This window comes from Leptopilina boulardi, unplaced genomic scaffold (assembly GCF_019393585.1).
Source record: "Leptopilina boulardi isolate dan_hultmark-lab unplaced genomic scaffold, ZJU_Lbou_2.1 LbouV2_179, whole genome shotgun sequence".
NCBI classification, from domain to species: domain Eukaryota; kingdom Metazoa; phylum Arthropoda; class Insecta; order Hymenoptera; family Figitidae; genus Leptopilina; species Leptopilina boulardi.
The window spans coordinates 1,069,955-1,089,953 of record NW_026137728.1 but is presented as its reverse complement, the minus strand read 5'-3'; the positions used below and the strand labels follow the sequence as shown (position 1 = coordinate 1,089,953).

Here is a 19,999-nt window from a genome sequence, read left to right as displayed (position 1 = left end):
TTGAGTTACAATTGTTTATTTTGTAGAAAAATTACATCTTAGATTAAATTTAAATTAGATTTTTTTTTGTCTAAGACTTTTGTTGTAAAATTATGAGGTACATGGTTTTTCGCAATTCTTTTTCATTTTGTTTTTTTTCTTCATTCAGTCATTCGCACATAATTGCACGCAACATTATTATTTTCAATGTACAATATTTAATATATAATATTGAAATGTATACAGGGATCAAAAACTGGAAGCAAGAATTTTTTTCTCTCACAAGCACATCGGTGACGAGAATTCAAAAGAATAAACAAATATTGTATGGAAATTAATTAAATTATAATTAATTTTTTTTACAAATATGTTTTAGAACGAGATAAATTAAAATAGTTTTCGGTGAAGATTTTTATTGTTCATTACTCGTTCTTTGTTTGTTTGTTTTTTTAGATTATTATTATTTTTTTTTTTTTTGTACGAGGTGAGTTTTTCTTGTTCAGAAACGAATCGCAAAATTTGGATATCCCACCCTTGTCACGTGTTCGATGTTTGTGAATTCACAATGATGAATTTGACTTCCTGGACTTCCTTCAGTCGATAACCATTGTGTCCTAAAATAGTGAATAATTTTATTATTTATTTAACACAATCCCAAATGGTTGACAAAAATAAAATGTCACTTTATGTTGTAAAAAAAAACACGAAAAAATTAATTATTTTTTATATTTCGTTTATTTTTAAAATAAATATTTAATTTTTCAATTATATTAAAAAATCAGTTTTAAAGAAAAATAAAAATTTATAAATTTATTATAAATAATAGGACTCTGGCCGTCTATTTTGAATAAATAAATATATTGATTTTTTTTTATAATTTAATTTTTTAGTTTTTAAATTGTAATTTTTATAAAAATATTAAAAATCTTGAAAAAACTAGGAACGATGGTGCAAGAAATGAGACAGTATTACTTTTACACAAAATTTTTTTTATATATTTAATTTTTTGTCTCTCTAGATATATAATTTTTTTTTATATGAAAAAAATAATTTTTTTACAAGATAATAAAGAAGTAAAAAATTTTAAAATTAAACAAAATAATAAAAATTTGGAGAAATAAATAATTAAATTAATTTATTTTAAAAAAAAGTTGTTTACGAAAAATGTTTATTTAAATTTATTAATTAATTTGTCCTTTTTTTATTTTTAGTCTTTTTTTCGGCGTCAAATCACAAAAATTGGAGAAATTGAACATCGCAAAATTATTCAAGGACAAATGTCTCGTCGGTATCGAGACCCAAATATTGGCGTGTGACATGGAAAGTTTTTTTATCATTGCACTGCTTTGCGGATGTTTGCCCTGCAGCCAATTGGCCAACGAGAAACTGTCACTCAATACATGACATCGTCCATTAATTTTGCAAGTATTATAATTAGATAATTTAGATCGAGAAGAAATTTCAAATATTTCCATTTATTTGTCATTAAATTTAAAATATAAATAAATAATCAGGAAAAAGGCTATAAGAAAAAAAAAAAAGAAAAAATTTCTTTGTCGCTTGTTTCATGAAACAAATTCAATGTTATTTTAAAAATTGATTTTTTAATTAGAGTTTTTTTTTTCTTTGAAAAAAAAAAACAAAACAAACAAGTCACGTGTATTTTTCCACCTTGATAAATTGACAACTTAAAATAACTTACAGACTGCTTCCTTTTTGATAATAAGCCAGCTTAATTATTACTTTTAGCCTCGACCGATTTATTGTTATTGATAACAGTCATTGTTAAATACCTTTTCGTTAATTTGAAGGTCTAATTATTAGACTTTTTTTTTTGGTTTTTGTTTATTTGATTTGTAAAATTTTCAATCCATAGAAAGAATTTTTTTTTTCTAATAAAAAATGTTCTTTTAACATTAAAATTTTTTGAAAAATTAATTTAAAACAATTAATATGTAATATAATTTTTAATTATAATTAATTATAATTTTTATTTAATTAAATATAATTTTTAATTATAATTTTTATTTAATTAAATATAATTTTTAATTAAATTTTTATTTAATTAATTTTTTTTAATTATAATTTTTTAATTTTTCAAATTAAAATCTCAAAATCTTGAAGAAATTTGTTGCCAAAGAAATTTTCTTTTTTTTTACCTTTTTACTTTATTTTGACTGAATAAATGTAAAAAAACAGAATTATTCATTTAAAATAAAAACTGAAAATATTCGATTTCAATGTAAAATTTATTTTAATAAAACTAATTCGTAGAAATATGTACATATAAAAAAGCGAAATATTCAAAAATTGAAAATTGAGGTATTATTTCAAATTTTGAATTACTTTTTTGTAGAGAGGAAGAGATTTTTTTTTCGACATCTTATTTTTGAAACGCGTCATCTGTTAAACGAGATAATCACTCAAATTATTTCATAAAGATCTATCATTGAGAAAATGTATAATTTGCATTTAATAAGATTTTACAATCGAGAATTTGAACTTATGACGTTTTTGACTTTAATAATAATAATTTGATTTTTGTCTCGTTAAAGATTAAGAAAGAATTTGCATTATTAAAAAAAAAAAAAATTATTTTAACAATTTATAATTAATTTGTTTATTTTATATTTATTACAAGATTTTAATTAAAGTTTTTTAAAAATATTAAATTTTCCAATATAAATCAACTTGAAATTAAGTAAATAAATAATAATTCTTTTTTATGAAATTTTTTTTGAATTTCAAAATATGATTTCTTGAAATAATTAATATTAAATAATTAAATAATTAAATAAATAATTAAATTTGATTTTATATCTAATAATGAAGTTAATTTAAAAAAAAAATATGTGAAATTTCCATAAAATTGAGAAATTCATTGAATTTCAATTAAAAGAAAATATTTATAAATAATTTTTTTTTTTTTACAATTTCAGAAGATGAAAAAGAAATAAAGAAGATAAAATTTGATAGAGTAATACAGAGAAGATGTTTCGGCGATATGTCGCGAATAAAAGAAAAAGGAGGTGGCGGTGAATTTTGTCCCGGTGGTCTATTACTTCATTAAATTGTTATTAAAGTCAGTCTTGAATTTAATGGTACGTATCTACTCAGTAAATTTACTTCTGAGGTCACGGGCTTTTCAATGGCCGTCGAATATACAAATCGTCGTCGTCGTTCGAGAATCGTGTCGGACCGATTTTGTTCAAACTATTATGACGCGTTTAGTGAACTTCACTTCCAAAAGACTGACGAAACAACGTCAATCAAATGATTATTATCTCTCCTTTTAAAAGTTCTTATCAAGAGAGCAATGATTCATCGAGGACAATATTTTTTTTCCTTTTTTTTTTTTTTTTTTGTTCAAGTCAAATTTTACATTCCATTTGAGAATCTTAAATTCATATTCAAATAATGTATTATTCAATTAATTTTGAAATTCCAAATATTCATAAAATTAGAAATTTTATAATTTTATTTCGGAATTTTTTTCAATTTAAAAATTCATTTTATGAATTTAAATTTATTTATAATTGATAAATTGACTATTATCAAATAAATATTTACTCGAATTAAATAAAAATTAATTTAAAAAAAAACATTTGATTCAAATAACAATTGTTTGATTAAAAAAAAATTTTTTTGATTTATATGAAATAATATTTTTCAAAAATATTTAATGTGTGAGGAAAAGTTTGAGAATTTAAATTGAAAGATGACAAAATAATTAATTTAATAAAGAGAAACACTTACATTTGTTCAACAAGTGATTCGGATCCCTGCATTTTTCCAACTATTGTTCCTCTTTTTGTGTTTTTCACCCAGCCACAGATTCCAAGTTGTTGAGATAAATCCCTGACGTATTTTGGAAAGTAACAGCCTAAAGATAGTGGAATACTTTTTTAATAATATTGCAAAAAACTCTCTTTTCTACTTTCGAATATTTTTTCGTTTTTTTTTTTTGTTTATTAGTTTTTACACAATCTTTTGTCTTTTGATATTATTAATCAATTTTTTTTTAAATTTCTCTCTTAATTTTTTTATTGTATTTTTTTTGCATATCCTAATATTTCTTATATTTAAAAAAAAATTTTTTTTGTTCCTATTTTTATTTCTATCATTAATTGTTTTTATAATATCTTATATTTATTATCATTGGTTTTTAATAATTCGATTCTTAATGTTTTATTTTTATTTACTTATTTTCTCCATTTTATATTTTTACAAAGTTTTACAATTTTCTTTCCCGCAAATTTAAAAAATAAAATTAATTTGTTTTTATTTATATATATATTTTTTTATAAATATTTCTATTATTATTTTTACTATTATATTTTTATTATTATAATTTCCATAATTTTTTAAAAATTATTATTATTTTTCATCATTATTTGTTTCAAATAAAATAAATAAATTATTGCTTGTTTAGTAAAAATTTTTATCATCTATAAAGGCTACAAAAAAAATTAATAAATAAAACTTTTTATATTTAAAATAAATGTTTAAATTTTAAATTAATTTACGAAATAGAAAACATTTTTCTTCAAGATTTCAAAATTACTAAATAATTTGCCAACACTTATCTTGAAAATATCTAAAATATTATAAATAATACTTTAAAAAAAGTATAATTAATAAAAAAAAATTAATTTCTGTTTTTTTTTTTAAATTCGTACTTTGCAATTTTAATCATTTATCTTTTTTTTATATTCATAAATTTTGATAATTTATTTATTTAATTGATAGACAAGTCTTAATTTTAATAAATTTTTATTTTACAAATTTTTGAAGTTTTATTTCCACCTTTTTTTTTGAATGAAAATTCTCCCCTATTAATTTTTGATGATAAATAATGAAAAGAAAAAAAGTTTTGATGTAAAAATGATTTTTTTTTTTTTTTTCCAGTGAAGCATAATTTATTATAATTTCATTTTAGTTTCAGATATCAGACGGGAATCAATTCTCCGCACCTCACACAACCCGTTTGACCTTCAACGGAACGTGACCTGCTTCTTCACTTCCGTTGACCGAATGCTATCATGAGTGTCATCTGTTCGAAACTCACCCTGCACCTTTCCGAATACTTCAAACTCAACGGACAGGATTGGTTCGTCGCGAAGTGGATCACAACACGCCATCCTCGAAATTTTTGCACCCAAAAAAAAAAATAATAATAATAATAATCAAGGTTTGCTGTTCGTTTTAAAATTTATTCCGATTTTCTATTCGTTTATTTTATAATTAAACTTTAATTAAAGAAAGAAAGAAAGGAAAAAAATATTTTCGAATTTTACTCGAGAAAATCGGTCGTCGTTTGATAAGTATCAGTAAAATATATGTCGTTTAGATATTTATAATTATAGTGTTGTTTTAAAGACAACACCTTTGTAACGACACAATTTCTGAACTGATCAACTGATTTCCTTTTGCACTACGTGTTGCATCGCGATAGTTTCAATGCCTCAAATAGATTCCCCACTCGCGGTCACAGGGCCATCAGGCCATTGGCGATCGATTGAAAATCGATCACAAAAAACTTACTAAGTAAAAAAAGAAATTACTTGTTCAAAGAAAAGTTTGTTTTTTTCATAAGTTTAACGAAAAATGTTAAATCTCTTTTTTCTGGAAAAGTTTACATAGTTTTTTTTTTGAAAATATTCTTTGGAGATAAAAAATTAATTTTTCGATAGTTTTATTAAAATATAAGTATAATATTAATATAAATGGAAAAATTATATTTTTAAAAATTTTTATATATATTTTAATATTATATTATTATTTAATATATTTGAAAATAATTTTTAATTATAATTAATTTTTCATTTTGTTTTTTAATTATTATTAAATATTTTAGTTAATTATAAAATAAAATAAAATTTTTATCCTCTTTCAAAGAATAATTAAATTATTAAGTTTTGAATTAAATTTAAATTGATTTTGATTACGAAATTTTTATGTTTTCAAGAGAAGCATAAATTTCTTTTTATACAAATTTTTGAAATATTTTGTAAGACCAATATATTATAATTTTTATAATACCGATATTTATTTGATATTTTTTATTCAAATTGTTATTTACTGTAAAAATTATTTATTCGAATTTATATATTTTACATAATTTTTATTTTTTTTTTTTATTTATTATTTAACAAAAAATTCATTTCTCTTGGATTAAAATTAATTATTTTATTTAAAATTTGGAAATATTTTTTTTCACTTCTATACTTTGGAAAAATTAAATAATAATTGAATTAATAATTGTAAACAACAATTTTTTATGGTTCAAAAAAAAATTTTTTTTTTTTAATATTTTAAATTCTTTATTAAAATGATTAACAAATTTTCTTTTTATTAGCTGCAAAATTACTTGAAATTCATTTTAAAGAAAAAAATATACACGAATATTCTCAAACTCGATTCTTCAAATATTATGTTGAACTACTTGAGTTTTGTCTGACTATGCGAGATTTGTTTCACTTTTTGAATAGGTATATCTAAAGATTGCATGACAATAAAATTAAAATTATATTGATAATTTTTTAAAAAATTACTTCAGGTTTATAATTATTTATGAATATAATTAATTTTGCTCGTAATTAAAAATATAATTAAAAATATATTTTTCATTTTAAAAGGGTGTATTGATCATTAGCATTTAAAAAAAAAACATTTCCTTGAAATTTCAATTTTTTCTTTTACAAAGGAAAAAAGAAAATTGTTTGGATACATTTGGTAATAACTAGAATTATTATATAATAATAAAATGCTTGGTCTGGCCTTCTGTCCTAACTTGAAGTTGGCCTTTTCTGATTTCACGAGTTTTTTTTGAATAGTAATCTTATGACGTGTCAAATTTTGACAATTCTTTTTCTCATTTTTGCCAAAGTTGTATAATTGTGTTTCCAAATTTCGGAATAAGTTTCTTTAAAATTCCAAATTCGAAAATTCAATTCACGAAGTTGAAGTACACAACGTTTACCAACGAAATTTTTTTTAAAGTTGTATATTCATTCAAAAATTCTATACAATTACAAAAAATTTATGATGAGAAAAAAGATGTGCCAGGAAATTTCGTACAAGATAGTAATTTGAAAAAAATTTATTTTTAAGGTACCAGGGGCCAACGAATACCTATTAAATATTAATTATAAAAACACAGGCCTCGAATCAACTTAAAGACACAAAAAGTCGTTTTAGTAGATTTATATTCCAAAAAAAATGGATTTTTTTTTTATTTTAACAAAAATATTTTACAGATTTTTAAATAAAAAAAATTTTTTTTTTAATAATTATCCTTTTCGAAGGGTTAAAGTTGAAATTTTTAGAAATAATTAAGTTTCAAAAGATATTGTTAATTTTCAAAGAATTATTAAATTTTACAGAACTAAAAATAATTTATCAAACAATTTTTGGAAAACATTTTTTAAATTTAATTGAATTTTCAAAGATTTAAAATTGAGATTTTTGAAATTAATTGAAACTTTAAGTATTTTGTAATTAAAATTTTAGATGATTTCACTAAAAATTTATTAGAAAATGCGGACGAAATACAATAATTTAAAAATCATTTTTAATTGAAATATGGTTTCAGATAGTTGAATTTTCAAAGAATATTATTAAAATAGTTAAAAATAATTGAATTTCCTTAGAGTTATAATTGAAATTATTAAATTTCAAAAAAAAAATTTTCGATGGAAAAGTTTAGAAATAATAAAATTTTAGATATGCTTTTAAATTCAAATTATTGAAAATTCAATTAGTTTTGAATTCAAATTTTTGAGAATAATGAAATTTTATTTGATTTTAAATTTGGAAAATAATTGAATTTCTGTTCATTTTGAATTGAAAATTTTTGGCAAATAATTGAATTTTAATTGAAATTTTGGATAATAATTTAATTGAAGTTCATTTTTGTTTGAAAATTTGGATAATTAATTTTGAATAGAAATTTTAGAAAATAATTGAATTTTATTTCATTTTAAATTGAAAACTTGGTAAATAATTAAATTTTAAATTGAAAATTTTTGATAATTATTGGATTTTTAATTGATTTTCAATTAAAATTTCGGGTAATAATTGAATTTTAGTTTATTTTGAATTGAAATTTTTAAAAAATAATTCAATTTTATTGTGATATTTTTTTTTTAAATTATAAACAATTTTTAAATTTCATAAAAATTTTAATTTAAAGAAAATTTTTTTCAGCAAACTTAAAGAAAACTTGCAGCAAATTAATTTGCAATGTTAATTATTCGCAAAAATTAATATCGTGCGCAGTAGTTTTCTATGACATTTTAGGCTGCAAAATAGATTTTATAGTCTCCTATTCTCCGGGTAGGAAATCAAGTATACCGAAATATCAACATATTAAAATAATTTTTTTAAAAAAATTTTTCTGAATAATTTGCTGTAAGTTTTCTTCAAGTTTGCTATTTTTGCCGGGTATTGAAGAATTTCTTTATTTAACATAATTTCTATTTTACATGATTTTTATTTAACAAAAATTTTATTAAAGAAAATTTTTATTCTTACTAATTTTTATTTAAAAGAAATTTTCCTTAGCTGAATTTTTAAGTATAGAGAGAAATAAAATTCAGACAAGGAAAAGATCGATCAAAAGGTATTTTGGTAAAATAGAAATTCTCTAAATTAAAAATTCAACTAAATATAATTTCTGTTAAATGACAATTTTGTTAAATAAACTTAAAAAAAATTTATTCAATTAAAATGTAATCTGCTATTTGACAATTGTTATTATTTTAAAAAACATGTGTATTTACTATTAAATATTTATTATTTGAGTGAATTATAAACGATATTTGTTTGAAATACAGAAATTATTAATTTAAATATAATTTTTTGATTTAAGTAACAATTATTTTGGTTTAAATAAATATTTATTTATAGTCTAATTATTCGAAACTAAATAATTTTTTTTCATTGTACTTTATTTAGTAAAAATCAGATAAAAGTAGAATTTAAGATTTTGATGTTTAATAAATCACATAATAATATTATAAAATATGCTTCGTGTATTATCAAAACTATTGTAATTTAAATTATTCTTTTCAATTGTTTTTTTATAATATAATTTAATATTACGTTTTTTTATGCAGATCAAAAATATTTTTATTGAATTTATTTTAATTTAAAAAAAAATTTTTGAATTAAATTTTTTTTTTTTGAAAAAATTAAACATTCCTTAATCATATAATTAATATAGTAATGAAATTAATTTAATTATATAGATAAGAAATTTTTTTATTTAGACAAAAAAAAAATTCATAGTAAAACTGATTTGGAATTTCCTCGCGACAAGTTCAAGAGCATTCTTTCAACTATACCTAGAGGATACCTATACTATACCTATACTCATTTCCCCAACTTTGACCTGTTTGTGATGCACTTTGTTTGAAAATATTATAAATTAAAAAATTTATATACGAATTTTGTTGTTTTTTTTCTGTGATGAAAAATCACATACGTGAAATTAAAATATATTGCGCCCTATAATGAAATATTATAATTAACAAATGTCTAGCCGATTATATAAAAAAAAAAAAAAAAAAAAAAAAAAATTAAATGTAGGCCAGGAGGACAGCTGGTTGACACACACAGAACATAAGCACTTCCCATCGAGTCTTGCGCCATTGTTCCGTCATTATTCCAGTTAATTAATTATTAGTACGCGATGACGTAGTAATTGCCATACAAGAGAACTGACTGCGGGGTGTACAGGATGCGGGGGAGAAGGTTAGTCCAATTCAACGATGATCTGCTTATCGCGAGCTCTCTATTGTCACTATATACTATTTCAAGGTCCACCTCTGCTCTGATTATAACAAGTCTGGGAAATTTCAGCCCTTTCATCATTTTTTTTTTTTTTTTTTTTTTTTCCTTCTTACACACAATACTAATTATTTATTTTATAGTCTCGAATATTTTTTCGTTTATTAATCCTAATTATTATTTTTTATTTTTATTATTGCATAATTATAGATTTTTAATTTTAGTTAATAAAAAAAAATTTAAATAAACAAATTGACGACAAATAATATATTCAAAATTGAGAATTTTTTTTTTTTGAATCACATTTTAATTTTTACAAATTTTGTGGAATTATATTGAAACAATAGTCTCGAAACAATATAAAAGAATTTTTTTTAAATTATCGAAAAAAAAGGGAATAAAATATTTTTTACTTGACCATTAAATTTATGAATATTTTATTGCCGTTGTTGAAAAAAGAACAATATCAAAATTGATGGTCTCACTAAATTTATTAGCTATTAATTATTATTTTTTTTTTTTTCATAAAGAACACATTTTGATAAGATTATTTTTTTTAAATATATTTTTAAACAACTGGTATATATAATATTTATATATATATATATATTTATATATACACACAGGTATAAATACTAGATTACAATTTAAACTAATGTAATTTAACATTCATTTTTTCACACACTCTCAATCATATTACACACAATTATTTTCATTAGGTACAGAATGAAAGAAAATTTATTTAATTTAAATAAAAATTATTTAGTTCAAATAAATAAATTTTTTCTCACTGTTTTTTTTTTACGTAAATAATGAAAATTTTGATATACTCTTATATTGAAATATTTACAATCTCTTTTTTTAAAATTATTAAAGGCGAATATTTTCACATATTTCACGTTCACAGCCATTCGCAGTGATTTTGTCTTTTTTTTTATATAAATGTATTTTGTTTACAATGATAAATATAATTTTGTAAATAATAATTTTAAAATAACTTGTTATCTTCTTTAAATTGTATATATATATTTTCGTTATTTCAAATAATATTGATAATTATTATAATAATTTTAAAATAATTATTTGAATTAATTACTTTTTTTTATATAATTTACACAAAACTGAAATTAATTTACATAATAAATGGAAAATAATTTACAATACAAAATTTAAATTATTTTTTTTTTTTTTAAATCACAATTTGCGTAAAGTTTTAGATAATCAAGTTAAATAGCAAATTATTATTTTATTTTTATTATATTTTCCCTGTCTTATAATCAGATATATAAAAACTTATTATAAACTTGAGATTATTCATAATTATTCGTTGTTAATTAATTCTCAGAATCATTAAAAATTCGAAATACTTGAAACAAGTTTTAAATTTAAATTATAGCTCAATAACGTGGAATATTGATACATTTGAATTTGATTTACAGTCCTATATTATATATGTATATATATATATATTTATTTATTTATTTTTCTTTTACATTAAAATAAAATTTACATCTAATTTTCATTTTTATTTAATAATAATCACTATATTGCAAAATTTTCTTTTCAAAATTCTATAGAAATCTATATTTATAATTTATTTTATTAAATCAGTAAATAAAAATAAAAATGCAACGAAATTTAATTTTTCACTATGGGGCGAAAATTAAAAAAAAATTAAAAAAAAAAAAAAAAAAAAAGTAATGGAAAATGTATATTCTAAAAAAATTGCAAAATTATTTTCGATTTTTTGTGTATTTCTAAAAAAAATTAAATATACATTAAAATAACTAATTATTTTCTCCAAAATAATTAGTTATTTATTAATTAAAATAGCTTTAATTATTTTTGAAATTTAGAATAATAATAATAATAATAATAATAATAATTTTTAATAATTTCACAGACAAATAAAAATGAAAAATTTAATAAAAAAAAAAAAAAACATTAATTAAAAATGGAAAAATAAATTTTGTAGATAAAATCAAAAAACCAGTTTTCTTCATTGCCTTAAATAATTACAGAGCTGTAAGTGCGAATCACTGATAAAATTAAGTATCACCAAGCTCACGTGCTTCTTTCGTTCTGGGATACTTTTCAATTATAATAAATTCCAAAAAATAAAAAAAAAAAAACAAAAAAAATAGAAAAGAAATTAAAAGACAAAAAAAAATTAATAAATAAAATAAAAATATTATTCCTAAATGATTCTCATGGGAATAATTAATACTTTGCCGAGGGTAAGTGTATATTTGAGCAGTGGTTAATATTATGGCACTGACTAGTTAAAGTCTCATTTATCAACACGTTTACCTGTATGCAAATTATACTAAATAATTAATATATATAAAATTAATAATCAATTAATTCAACATAAAAATTTATATTAATTAATTTCCAATTTTTTTTTTTAATATTGAAATTAATTTATTAATTTAAATTAATTCTAAATTTTTTAATTAATTAATTAAAATTATATATGTATTAATTTGGTATAATTTATCATTTGTCTAGATAGAATTTTATTTGTTCAAAATAAAATTTAATTTTTAGCTGTTCAGGTACCTGTTGGTTTTAATTTTTTCCTTTTTGATTTGCCAAAAAAAAAAATTTTTTTTTATATTTATATAAAGTCTTTGATTTTATTTTTCTAAACGTCTTGATTTCCAGAAATAATCATTGGTGTCACAACGCTATTTAATAATGCGCCATTTTCACTTTCTTTGACATTTGGCTCTGTGTGAGAGGAAAAGTCTTTTGTAGTCACTATCAAATTTTGTTTTCTTGCTTCTTTCTTCTCTCGTTCGACCTGCGGGAAAAAAAATATCAAATTTTTTATTCCTTATACCTTTTATTTTCAAACAGAATTTAAATTAATATTTATGTTATTTATTATTTTTCAATTTATTACAAACGAACAGAAAATTGAGATTTAAGGAATTCCCCGACAAATAATTTTTAAATTTCCAGACGCAATCAGTGTTGCCAATATCAGAGGAAAATGTAAAAATCATTAGCGGGAATTATTTTAGAAACTTGTGTAGTTTTTTTTTTCATCGCTATTTTGTCTATGAAAGTAAATTTTAAAAATAAAAAAGCCAAAAAATAAATAAAGGAAATTAGATTTAAATATTTGCAAAATAATTCAAAAATTCCCAAACGCTGATGGCAACACTGATTCTGATAAATGGATAAACAGTGCTGCCATCACAATAATAATGTCGAAATGAAAATAATGGCTGTTATTATTAACACGAAGTTAATTATATAAATAAATAAGTGAACAAATAAAATTTTTGTTTTGTCAAATACAAAAAAAAAGAACTGCAACAATTTTCGAAGAGACTCACCTTGAACAATAGTCGAAGATAATGACAAGGGAAAACGACGCACTTGCCCTTGTCCTCCTCGGCATCGATGTAAACACCTCTCACGAGAATAGAATTACTGCAATTGAGAAGAACAAGAAAAATAAAACAACCAATGTGTGTGATCCAACATGAAAGTTCTTGATTCTCTGGAATAAGCCAAAGATCCAAAAGATTCCAAATTCCACGCCAAACATTGACAGTTGCCAAAAAACTCAAAAGAATAAAGGCGTCTGCTAGAACGAGCTTTGGAAAACCCTGCAGTCTCGCACAGGTATAACGCATCACAGGTTGTAGCAAAAATGCAATTGACACTAAGGTATATCCAATAATCTGTAAATTTAAATCCATTTATTTAAATCAATATCATTTCCGATACAACATAACCTCAAAATATCTTTAAATTCCAATTGTAGAAGCAAAAAAAAAAATTTTTTTTTAAGAATTTAAAAAAATTATTCTCTATATGAGAAGAATAATATTATTTAAATTAAAATTTAAAAACAATTTAATATATAATAGCTTATTTGAAATTAATAAAATTGTATTTTAATTAATTAAAAATTAATAATTTTATTTTAAAACTAAAATCGTTTACGAGGTTGAAAAAAGAAATCAAAAATCTAATTTTACTGAGAATATAAAATATTCCGTTCACCATGAACTATAAATTTTTTTTTTTTCAAATCAATTTTGCATATAAATTACATATAAAAGTCGTTGCACGTGGAATTATATTCGATTATTTTTCAATAATTCAATTGATTTTCCTCTTTATAAAATTCTTGAAAATATATTATGAAATTGAGAATTTTTAAATGAAATTTTTGTCGAAAGGTAATTAATATAAAATTTTGCAGTTTAATATTTTCTGAAATTCTAAATTTTTAAATGAGATTTTTGTCAAAAAACAAAATTTGCAATAATTTCTCAATAAATTTACGTTTAAAAAAATATTTAAAAGAAAAAAATGTTTTGTTCATTTTTTTTTTTATTGAAATATACTTACAAGAGAGCCCAGTGCAGATTGTTCTCTATTATCTGGAAAAAGATAAATATCAAGTAGGACCCAGACTCCTCTCCAAACGAACACCACAAGTGTTCCAACAATAATAACACTGAAGGCACAATCCAATATATACAACGACCAATCCCTCGAATTCTGTAACAATAAAATGTTAATTTTTAGTTTATTCTAAATCTTATTTTTTTAAAAATTTTCAATTTAAAGCTTCAAAATTGAGAAGGATTTTTTTTAAATTAATAAACGAAGCTGAAGTACGCAACGTTTATGATAAACAATTTTTAAAGAAATAATTTTTTAAAATGAAAAATTTTATAATTTTTTGCCTAAAAAATACTTTTTTAAAATTTGTTGATTAATAAAAATTACAAGAAATATTTTTTAGGCGAATTATACAATTTTTCATTTAAAAAAATTATTTCTTTAAAAATCGTTTATCATAAACGTTGCGTATTTCAGCTTCATATTAATAAAACGATTTTTTTTTGTTTTCAATAAAATATTGTCTGATTTAGTGGAAAAATTTTTGTAAAACAGAAATAATTTGTTTTTTAAAAATAAAATTTCTTTATTTAAAAAAAAACACTGTTTAAAGTTAAACAAATGTAATTTTAATAAAGAAAAAAAAATTGGTTTCATTATAAAATAAATTCGTTAAAATCAAATAAATATTTTTTTGACTACATATATATATATATATATATATATATTAATACTAGAATTTCTTTGATTTAATGAAATTGTTTCCTTAGTGATCCATAAAGAAAAAAAAAATAATTTTTTCAAGAAATTATTGCAATTATTGTTTTTAGAGAATTATGGAAATTCCCGTTCGCAACACTTTGAAGCGATACGATTTGATTATCGAAATCAGTGCTGGCAACTAACCAAATGAAAATTTGAATTGACTTGATAATTTAAACAAAATAAGCAGATACAAACTATATAATAACTTTTTATTATTTCAAATTTATTTCAATTTAAAAGATCTTCATATATAAATTTGTTAATTGTTTAAAAATTTAAAAAGTTAATTTCAAATTTTTAGACAATTATTTTTTTATATTACAATTTAAATTTGAAAGATAGGTATATGCGGAGAAATTTAATAAAAAATAAATATTACAATTTAAATTTTATTAATAAAATAAATAATTAAAAAATCATATAGGTAATTAAATGATTAAATAATTAATTAAATTATTAAATAAATAAATAAAATTAATATAATGAAAAAAAGTAAAATTATTCACTTAAAAAAAAAAAAAAAATGAAATATTTCTATTCCTCTGAAAATAGTAATAGTTTGATGAACTAATGACGATGATCGCTCATCTCAGTATATTTTAGACTTGATAGTTTATAATAATTTGTTATCAGAAATATAGGTAGGCCAGTGATTCACAATTTTTTACGGAAACATAAACTTTTCCTCTTTTCTCACTTTGATAGCGTTATTTATTAATTGTTTTCTTAAGCTTTAATGTGTCACACAAAGATAATTTAAAATATTTTTTATTATCTTTCAAATTCAACGTTAATTTCCTTTCATTATAATCACATGAGAAAATTGTATTTCTATACAAATTTATTGTATTTATTTTTCTTTTAAATACTGAAAAAAAAATTAGGATTTAAAAATTTTTTATAAAACATTTTTAAACATTTAGATATTTAGAAAAGGTAAATATTTATAACAAAAAATTCTTTTACTCTAAAATATTATTTTAAATAATTTTTTTTTGTTTTAAAAATTCAGATTATTATTTTTCATTAATTTTATTTGAAAAAATAATTTTCATTTTACAATTTCATTTATTAATTTTAAAATTGTTTTTATTTATTTGTTTATATTTTAAAAAATTAATTTTTTTTTAAAGTGAGTCATGGATAATAATTGGTTTCTAATTTAATATCAACTCTATTTGACGAGGTAATGACTCGCGAATTGGTATAGTCAATTTTTTAGTTAACGCACCATTTCTTGATGATTTGATCGTAAGTTTGTAAATAGGTTAGTTTAATTTTCATAAAATTTTAAATGCATTATAATTGCAAACGGTTCGTCAGGTATTAATTACTATTTCGCATTAATAACAAAAATAATAAATAAAATTATTTTCAAATTTTTAGTATAAAATGAAAATTGCTATACACTACCCTTATGTAATTTATTTTAATTAAATTTTTTCTTTATTTATCTATTAAATAATTTTGAAAAAAATATTATTTATAATGAGTTTAATAAACGATTAAAAAAATACAAAAAAAAAAAAAAATGGCAACGTAAAAAAAGAAAATTTATACCTTTGTTTCAAAATGATTGATGACGCAAAAAGAGATCTGAATAACGTGTGATAATGTTATTCACAAATACATTGGTATCAATTTTAAAACCTGCAGAATACAATTATTATTCTCATTCAAAACTTGTTGGCAACATTTGTAATTAGTATTTTTTTTCTTCAAAACATTATTTTTTTTTTTATCTTCAAACAATAAATGTTGCTGCAACTTGATTGTTAACAAATATGAAAACAGGATATTTTTTTTTTCTAATTACTTTACAGGAAATTCGTTTAATTTTCTATTTAAATTACATATTGCGGAAGTTTTAATTTAAAAACTTTCATTACATTCAGTAATTTGATAAGCATATTATTAAAAAAAAATATAATAAATCCAATTTGTTTGCCAAAATTTTTAACAATTCGAATTTAAAAATTAGACACAATTTCTATATATTATAAATAAATTTTGTTTATTGTAGATTCTCCAGTTGGCGGAATTTATATTTAATTTAATTTTTTTTTTCCAAATTTTCATTAAAGGCAATTTTTATAAAACAATTTACAATTAACAGAATTTTTATTTTATTTTCATTGAGAGTTTTTTTTTAAACATTATTATTTTTACTTGAATTAATTTTAACTGAATTTTCATTAAAAATTTACATTTTACAGAATTTTTGTTTGATCGAAGTTTTATTTAGCTGAATTTTCATTAAACAATTTTATTTCGCTCAATGTTCATATACAATAATTATTTGTTGAAAATAGCAAAAATAAATTTAAAAAAATTCTGTAATTGAAAATTTGATTCAAAATTTTTTGATAAATTAAAAATATATATTTTTTTTAACAGCAGATAAAATTGTGAAACATTGAAACTATTTATTAATTTAAATGATATCGTGAATTTGAAAAAAAAACAAAATAAATAAATACACACTCTGTATATTAAAAAAAAAAAAAAAAATTTCTATTTTTTAGAAACTCACATTTGCCCGGAACATTGTGGGCACCTCGAAGTAGCCAACGCACGAGTCCAAACTAAGGGAAAAAGGTGGCGCGGCAATATTTCTGATGGCCCTCATTATTGCCAATGCAAGAATACTGACCGAAGTGGTTGCAAATACCGTACTCGCTGACATGTCAGTGAAAAGATCAAGGGCCTGCCAAGGACCACGCCACGCATTAACACAACAAAATCCAAAGAGATATGTATATAAACGTGAGCCAAAATAATAACACAAACGATGTTTATCGGGATGAAGAAAATGATCGAGAAAATTTTGTAATAAATTAAATATAAACAATCCAATGAAACCAATTGCAATTGATGTTAATGCACTGGAAACAATATCGTTTCCATAAATATATTGATGACTCAAATGCCATGTACCACGCCAATAACCAACCACTGCAGGTGTTGCAACACCAGCCGAAAAAATTGAATCCAAAATTGCAAGAATCGCATAATAAACACGAGACGATGAACTTCTGTCTAAAGCACTCGCCATACCGGCACCACCACAAAGTTCAACCATTCTTTGTAATTTTATTTTTTTCGTTTTTTTTTTTTTATCCAACTACTCGCACTTTTGATAACTATTCATTATTCACTAGGTGCCGAATTCTCGCAGGCGATGATACTCGGACATTTTCTTCATCGGCACATTTATTGTTCACTCATTTTCAAAGGCCAGAAAATAAATCGAAGCTATGTAAAAATTAAAAAGGAAGTTATGTCAAAATCGATTATTCCAAGGTAATAATTTTTATTTCTCATTCTTTGGATTCATTTATCTATATTTTTTTTCCAAATTCAAGAAAAAAAGATCTCTGACCATAATAGAATGAAAATTTTCAATCCGATTTAAGTTATTTTATTTTTTTTCAAGAAAAAATATTGGAATTTAAAAAATTTTGAAATATCACTTTTTTTTGTACTCGATTCCAACTGCCGAGGGAGAATTTTGTATACAAATGGAAACACACAATATAAATGAAAAATGTAAAGAATCGCGTCGCGAAAAAATTGGAGGGTAATGTGTATGTTTTTTTTTTTTTTTTTTTTGAAATTTTTGATTAAACGACAGGTCGAACAGCGGATGAGTACTGAGTCTCGCAAGAGCAACGACTATCTTTTATCAACTGATGAGTAGAGCCAACACCATCTCATAATCGCATCATCACAATCATCGACATCATCATTGTGTTGAGTACCAGTGAATACAGGAGTGACCCTACTCCAGACCTCAACATATATTTCTATTTTTTTTTTTTTTCAACTCCCTCCCACGTGTAATAATCAGACCAACTATACTGCACGCCCGCAGTTGATTGGATTGTTGGATTAAGAGGTATGTTCCTACAGTGATGATTATTTAATTCACTTTGATTCCGTGGATTTATGAAAATGAAAAAAAAAAAATTCTTGACACAAACAAATATTAAGAAAAACTTTCTTTTTACATTTTGTTTCGATTTTAAAGGAAAATTTCATTTTTTGTATTTTCAAAAAAAAAGAGATTATTTGGGGATAAATAAGCACTAAATTTATTTTTTTTTTTTAGGGTTCTGTACTCGGTTCGGAATCCTATTAATATCGGTTTTTTTGAAATCGTGTACCCCCCCCCCCCTCCCTAGCGGCAACACGAATTTATCTGGAGGGCTGAAATTTGGTACACATATGTATTTTCGCGTGTAGATTACAGGAAAAATATAGCGAACTTGATTGGAATTGATTATCATAGCGTTGTCAAGGAAAAACCATGAATTTTTACGAAAAATCCCTAAAAATGACTATGTACCCCCCCCCCCCTAGCAGCCACATTTTTTAACATAGAGAGCTCAAATTTGGTACACTTATGTATTTTTACGTGAAAATTACAGGAAAAATAAAGCGAACTTGATTCGGATCGATTTACATACACTGAAAAAAGGGTTTGGTATTGACAACCAAACGTTTGGTTGGTATTTAAGCAACGAAATTTTTTTTGTTGAATCAACCAAATTTTAATTGTCTCAATCAAAATTTGTTTGACACAACCAAAATTAGAAAAAAAAGGATTTTTGTTGTCCTAACTAAAGTTTGATTGGGACAACCAAAATTTTGTTGATTCTACAAAAAAATTTTGGTTGCTTAAATACCAACCAAATGTTTGGTTGTTAATACCAAACCTTTTTTTCAATGTAGCTTTGGCAAGGAAAAATCAAAAATTTCGAAAAAAAATGGTTTAATCTCCCTAGCGCACACAATATTCAACCCAGACTGTTCATATTTTTTCTGTATAAATCTATTTTTTACGTGAAAATTATAGGTAAAAAATGTAAGCACGATTGGAGTTGATGATCAATTTTTATCAAATTTTTAAAGAAAAATGATAATTTTAAGGCAAATATGTATTTTCCAAAAAAAACGAAAAAAGATTATATCAAGTGATTCAAATTTATACATTTTGACGTATTTTTATGTGTATATAACACAAAAAATATAGCGAGGATAATTGGAGTTGAATTTTTAGGTACTGTCAAGAAAAAACTGATAATTTTAG

The 19,999-nt window shown here is 21.6% G+C and overlaps 2 protein-coding genes across 2 annotated transcripts; both read right to left on the bottom strand.

Annotated features, from left to right (window-relative positions):
- On the bottom strand, positions 1–5,637 carry LOC127277792 (acylphosphatase-2). The gene is made up of 3 exons (XM_051299166.1): positions 5,048–5,637; positions 3,736–3,862; positions 1–593 (listed from the first exon to the last, which is right to left on the bottom strand). The coding sequence occupies exons 1-3, from the start codon at positions 5,118–5,120 to the stop codon at positions 479–481; spliced, it is 315 nt and encodes a 104-aa protein (XP_051155123.1). The 5' UTR covers positions 5,121–5,637; the 3' UTR covers positions 1–478.
- Positions 5,638–11,646: 6,009 nt separating this feature from the next.
- On the bottom strand, positions 11,647–18,670 carry LOC127277730 (uncharacterized). Its single transcript, XM_051299046.1, has 4 exons — positions 17,441–18,670; positions 14,146–14,298; positions 13,119–13,469; positions 11,647–12,577 (listed from the first exon to the last, which is right to left on the bottom strand). Exons 1-4 carry the CDS (start codon positions 17,987–17,989, stop codon positions 12,419–12,421), a joined length of 1,212 nt encoding a protein of 403 aa, XP_051155003.1. The 5' UTR covers positions 17,990–18,670; the 3' UTR covers positions 11,647–12,418.
- Between the last annotated feature and the right edge of the window lie 1,329 nt (positions 18,671–19,999).

Bases quoted from the DNA above. Each gene is read 5' to 3' on its own strand.
- LOC127277792 (XM_051299166.1), bottom strand. From the start codon at position 5,120: ATGGCGTGTTGTGATCCACTTCGCGACGAACCAATCCTGTCCGTTGAG. The intron at 3,863-5,047 runs GTGAGTTTCGAA...CACTATCTTTAG, and splicing joins AGTATTCGGAAAGGTGCAGG to GCTGTTACTTTCCAAAATAC. The intron at 594-3,735 runs GTAAGTGTTTCT...TCACTATTTTAG, and splicing joins GAATCACTTGTTGAACAAAT to GACACAATGGTTATCGACTG.
- LOC127277730 (XM_051299046.1), bottom strand. From the start codon at position 17,989: ATGGTTGAACTTTGTGGTGGTGCCGGTATGGCGAGTGCTTTAGACAGA. The intron at 13,470-14,145 runs GTAAGTATATTT...TTAAATTTACAG, and splicing joins AATCTGCACTGGGCTCTCTT to ATTATTGGATATACCTTAGT. The intron at 12,578-13,118 runs GTGAGTCTCTTC...TTTTTCCCGCAG, and splicing joins ATCTTCGACTATTGTTCAAG to GTCGAACGAGAGAAGAAAGA.